Genomic DNA, 5,367 nt, shown 5'->3' with positions numbered 1-5,367 from the left:
AGGAGGAAAAGGAGGAGGGAGGAGGAAAAGGGGGAGGGAGGAGGAAAAGGAGGAGGGAGGAGGAAAAGGAGGAGGGAGGAGGAAAAGGCGGAGGGAGGAGGAAAAGGCGGAGGGAGGAGGAAAAGGCGGAGGGAGGAGGAAAAGGCGGAGGGAGGAGGAAAAGGAGGAAAAAGAGGAGGGGGAGAAGGAGAAGGAGAAGGAGAAGGAGAAGGAGAAGGAGAAGGAGAAGGAGAAGGAGAAGGAGAAGGAGAAGGAGAAGGAGAAGGAGAAGGAGAAGGAGAAGGAGAAGGAGAAGGAGAAGGAGAAGAGAGGAGAAGGAGAAGGAGAAGGAGAAGGAGAAGGAGAAGGAGAAGGAGAAGGAGAAGGAGAAGGAGAAGGAGAAGGAGAAGGAGAAGGAGAAGGAGAAGGAGAAGGAGAAGGAGAAGGAGAAGGAGAAGGAGAAGGAGAAGGAGAAGGAGAAGGAGAAGGAGAAGGAGAAGAAGGAGAAGGAGAAGGAGAAGGAGAAGGAGAAGAAGGAGAAGAAGGAGAAGGAGAAGGAGAAGGAGAAGGAGAAGGAGAAGGAGAAGGAGAAGGAGAAGGAGAAGGAGAAGGAGAAGGAGAAGGAGAAGGAGAAGAAGGAGGAGAGGGAGAAGGAGAAGGAGAAGGAGAAGGAGAAGGAGAAGGAGGAGAAGGAGAAGGAGAAGAAGGAGAAGGAGAAGAAGGAGAAGGAGAAGGAGAAGGAGGAGGAGGAGGAGAAGGAGGAGGAGGGGGCGACTAGGAGGGGGAGGGGGCGACTAGGAGGGGGAGGGGAGGAGGAGGAGGAGGAGGAGGAGGAGGAGGAGGAGGAGGAGGAGGAGGAGGAGGAGGAGGAGGAGGAGGAGGAGGAGGAGGAGGAGGAGGAGGAGGAGGAGGAGGAGGAGGAGGAGGAGGAGGAGGAGGAGGAGGAGGAGGAGGAGGAGGAGGAGGAGGAGGAGGAGGAGGAGGGAGAGGAGGGAGAGGAGGGAGAGGAGGGAGAGGAGGGAGAGGAGGGAGGAGGAGGAGGAGGAGGGAGAAGAGGACAGTCGCATCACACTACATTGTAGAACTGCAGCACCCGATTCTGCCCAGTGTTCTGCTCGCGGCGGCCCGGCTGCGTGACGCCCTTACTCCTCGCCCTCCAGTTCCACAGCCCCTGCTTCATCTCGGGGGCCTTCTTCGGCTTTGCCCCAGACGTTACTTTATTCTCCTTATCTCCTGTTGTCTCTGCGGGTTTTCTGCTGAGATTTTCGGTGCTTCGCGGACGCTCTCGCAGCCCGTGTGGACCTTTGTTAAGCAAGGAAAATGCACCGAAACCTTTGGCAGTTGGCTGCGCTGCGGGCTGAGAAGTCTGCGTTTGTCTCTCGTGTTCAGGGGGACTGATCATGTGGATTTCCTGCTGCGAGTCTGCATTCTTTTCCGTTGCGGCCACGACCTTCAACGGCTGACGAGCGGCGGCCGTCACTTCGCTAGTTTTGTCGGACGAGCCAGCCCGTTCGGCCAGGCTGAATATGTTTCCCCTCTTGCGTCGACTCCTGGGGTTGTCCAGTGTGTTGCTCTTGACCTTGGGAGACTTCTCCTTAAAGGTGACGCGCTTCTCCGGGTGTGGCTGTACTCCGCGCATCTTGAGGAAGGGGTTCTCGCTGCGCTGGGGGTCAAGCCTGGTTGTGGTGGCGGTGGGGACCTCGCCCGGGTCGGCGCTCATGGTCGTGTCCAGGTCGGATGGTGGTCGATGGGGCGAGGTGGCGGCGTTCTGCCGCGGCCTCGACTGCCGGAGGTAGATCTGAGCGCGAACCAGGTGCTGGCGGGCCTCCCTCTCCATGGCAGCGACGCGGTGCTCGCGGTGGCTCACTTCGCGTTCCCTCTCCTTGACCGAAACCTCGCGTTCCCGCACGGCCGCCTCGGACTCCCGCAGCGCCTGAACTCTTTCTCGCCACGTCTGTGGCGACATGCCTCCGCAAGCACACTCCAGCTTCGCCATAAGATCGCAAGTGCTGTCATCCCCCTGAAGAGGTCTGCTGGCAGCTTCTTTTGCTGCCTGACATATCCTCTCCAGACTGTCACAAAGCCCTTGATCTCTGTGCTGGCTTCCCTGGTAACTATTCTTGATTTGATGCATTTGCGAGCTGCTTGACGCGCTCGCCTGGCTTTCGCTAACATTACTGACTAGTTGTTTCTCCTGAGAGGCCCGGATGCCCGAGTTAATTCTACTATCACAGTCGCCATCGGCGTCCACTCTCGCTACGTCAAAGGTTTCCGCCATGGGTGACACGGCATACCTATCACTGGAGGCGCCTTGGCCGCTCCTCTCCCTCGTCCTGTCTCGAGCCCTCACACTGCTCTGACTGCTACAGCCTTTGGAGGTGCTGGCTCCGTCGGCGGTGCTTCTCTCCGTGCTCCTTCCCCTTTCCTCGTTCCTCCCTGCGCACGACTCGACTACATTCTTCCTGTCGTCGGTGCTTCCATCCTTGTTGATGTTCTCCTCGGCCTTCTTTGGGTTTTCGGCCCCCAGGAGGACGGAGGTCCGCAGGGAATGGCAAAGGGGGTCGTCCTCAAAATTGTTGTGGTTTTTCGACGTATGCTTGATGAGGGACGAGTGGCGGAGGACAATAAAAGCATGGGGGCGCAGGAAGTCCTCGTAGGTTAAGAGGAGCCCAATCATTTCGTGCAAATCATTGCTGTACTGAATTGGAATTCGTTCATATCTGAAAGATCAAACGTAATAAGCAATGGATAGCCGGAAACGATAAAATTTATGAAAATTCATACATTTAAAGAGTCGACAACATGAAGAAGTGTTCTCCACAGATACATATAAACAACATGAAAACAAACCTTCCATCTCGGATTTTAGCAGCAAGTTGCTTGTGTGTCGTTGCTTGGAAAGGAGGATGCAGCGCACATAGTTCGTAGATCAGACAGCCCAGCGACCACATGTCAGACATCTCATTGTATTCTTGTCCATTTATAACCTCCTGTTCGAAAGAAATATGAACGTGCCTTAATACTACTACAATTTACTTTTGCTCTGGAAGATCGTATATCTAGATATATGGATATCCATGATAGAGACTCAGACCCACACAACTACCACAGAAAACCTGTCAGGGAGGAAGGTTACATGATTATACTACGTTTTTGATTGAGATGAAACCCTTGACAGACCGGCGATGACTGATGGCAGGGTGACAGTGGCGATGATAATTGTTTGATAACTGACATTATTGTGATTACAGTTACCTGAAATGCATCATTGTCATTTGGCCATATTCAATTCAGTTAGTCACCACCAGCCTCTAAAGTGCTTCTTTACCTCGTTAAAAATAATGAAGGTATTTTTTGCATTAGTATTTAATCAAACCCTGAACTTACTAAATATCATTTGCCATTTCAGGCTCATCGATTCTCAACATATATATGGTCTATATTAACATTTCATACTATCAGCCGACTCTGTTTAGTTCTTAACAGAAAGAAATATAGGCTGTATAAATCGCATTTTATACTGACAAAATCGATGCCCAAAATCCAATATGATTTATGCCCTCGACGACTATTCCCGAGCGTAAAATTTCCGTAGTTTAACTTATCTTTCAAGGCAGGAGCCTTTATACTAAAATAGCTAGGGCATTTAATTTGACAATATAAAGTATAACCGCATTTGCGTGAAAAAATAACGCGCTAGATCAGCTGCAAAGTATCCACAAATGATGCTCGAGCCTTCAGATAATTGGACGTTTACATCTAAGTCGAAATTGTGTTCCTAATCTTGTCCAGTCTGCGCAGCTCCATTTCTCAAGGGTGCAGCCTAAGAGTACCACTTAAACCCGCACAACTCCCCAGTGCCTGCTTTTTAGAGGCTCAGGTCAGTCTCGCTTGATCCGCCAAATGTCTATTGTTGTATAGACCTTAGATCTGTCATCCCATGAGCGTTGTCGAGCGTGCGTGGTTGGATGCAGATTAGATTCTGCTACCTGATGGCACAAATTACAAGAAAATGAGAATGAATTAAATGCTGTGGAAGACTGTTGATAACTGGTTTGACTTGTTAAATCATAATAACCGATCAAGTAATGCAATTGGAGCGAATGATCGTCAGGTCAAAGTTCTGAAGAAAAGATAGCCACAATGGGATGTCTGGAATGATGTAAACTTAAAGTCCTGTCCCCCTTTCAAGAGGAATTAACAATAACTTCAAGGCAACTGCAGGGTCTGTATGGTAGAGCGAAGTATCATTCATAGTGACCCACAGACTTAACCAAAATATAGTAGAGCAATTCCTCTACTCCCGACAAACAGGAGGAAACTGCTGGTCACTCCTTAGTATACAGCAGTTTTGTAGTGATAGGTCGCTGTCCATTTCTTACCACACCTCTTAATCCCCCTCCATCACGCCCGTGCTGAGCAGAAGGCCTAGCTAAAGTCTTTGGCCCTAAAGAGACCTTGCTTATTTCAAGTTTGGTGTCCGCGTTATAAGTGCCTATACGTTTTATAATAGTAACATAAATAATGTAATAAAGTATCTTGTAAACGGATGCTACAGTTCTATCTCAGCGAGTCTATTTGCAAAGCATATTCTTCCTAAAAATAAAATACCCAGAAATAGCAGTGCAACCAGCAACTCGTACAGACACGCTCTTCCTCACCGGGCTCATGTAGTACGGCGTCCCGACAAACGTGGTCGCGAAACTGGCCTCCGAATTGAGCGTTCTGGCCAGGCCAAAGTCGCCGAGCTTAACGTCGCCGTTAGCATCGAGGAAGACGTTAGCCGGCTTGATGTCTCTGTGGAGGATCACCCGGCCCTTCTGAAGGTGTCTGGTGTGGCAGACCTTGAGCGCTTCACACACCTGCGGGGGAGACGTGGGTGCTTAGCTGCTCTGAGGTGGATCTTATGAATTCTATTTTTAAAGAAATGTCTTAAATGTCGCAGTTACATCGTATGATGCCATAGCACTATATTGCAGGCTGTATTACTTCAAAAAGAGAAAGACTGAAATCAAAAGTAACAGCGACAATGGTAACCTGGTATCAGCATTTAAGAGATTTTTAAACTATTCTCCACAAACGAAAGATGAAATAGTATATCAATCAACAACCAGTTCACTCGCAAGAAGTGGTCACAAAACACAACGCATCCGCACCTGTCTGAGAATCCTCCAGATGAATCCCTCCTCCAGGAAGGTCGAGGTCTGGCGGCACTTGGAGATGAGTCGCTTGAGGTCTCCCCCCGGGCAGTGCTCCATCAGGATGTACAGCGTAGTGGATCGCTTGTCGACCACATGGTGTAGGAACCTGACGATGTATGGATGACGCAACTCCCTCAGCAGGTTAACCTCGAGGACAAGACCCTGCGGACGGGAAGTGAATATGATA

At 50.2% G+C, this 5,367-nt stretch overlaps 1 protein-coding gene across 2 annotated transcripts in view; it reads right to left on the bottom strand.

Annotated features, from left to right (window-relative positions):
- Positions 1 to 935: 935 nt before the first annotated feature.
- Positions 936 to 5,367, bottom strand: part of LOC125039559 (serine/threonine-protein kinase Nek4-like) — a 9,148-nt gene continuing 4,716 nt past the window's right edge. For both annotated transcript variants that reach the window (XM_047633633.1, XM_047633632.1), the window contains exons 3-6: positions 5,136 to 5,342; positions 4,641 to 4,841; positions 2,830 to 2,969; positions 936 to 2,699 (exon numbers count right to left, since the gene is read on the bottom strand). In XM_047633633.1, coding sequence (XP_047489589.1) covers positions 1,046 to 2,699; positions 2,830 to 2,969; positions 4,641 to 4,841; positions 5,136 to 5,342 — 2,202 coding nt within the window. In that variant the 3' untranslated portion in view covers positions 936 to 1,045. The remainder of the gene's footprint in view (positions 2,700 to 2,829; positions 2,970 to 4,640; positions 4,842 to 5,135; positions 5,343 to 5,367) is intronic.

Source organism: Penaeus chinensis, chromosome 27 (assembly GCF_019202785.1).
Source record: "Penaeus chinensis breed Huanghai No. 1 chromosome 27, ASM1920278v2, whole genome shotgun sequence".
Lineage (NCBI taxonomy): Eukaryota > Metazoa > Arthropoda > Malacostraca > Decapoda > Penaeidae > Penaeus > Penaeus chinensis.
This window is presented reverse-complemented; position numbering and strand designations above follow the sequence as displayed.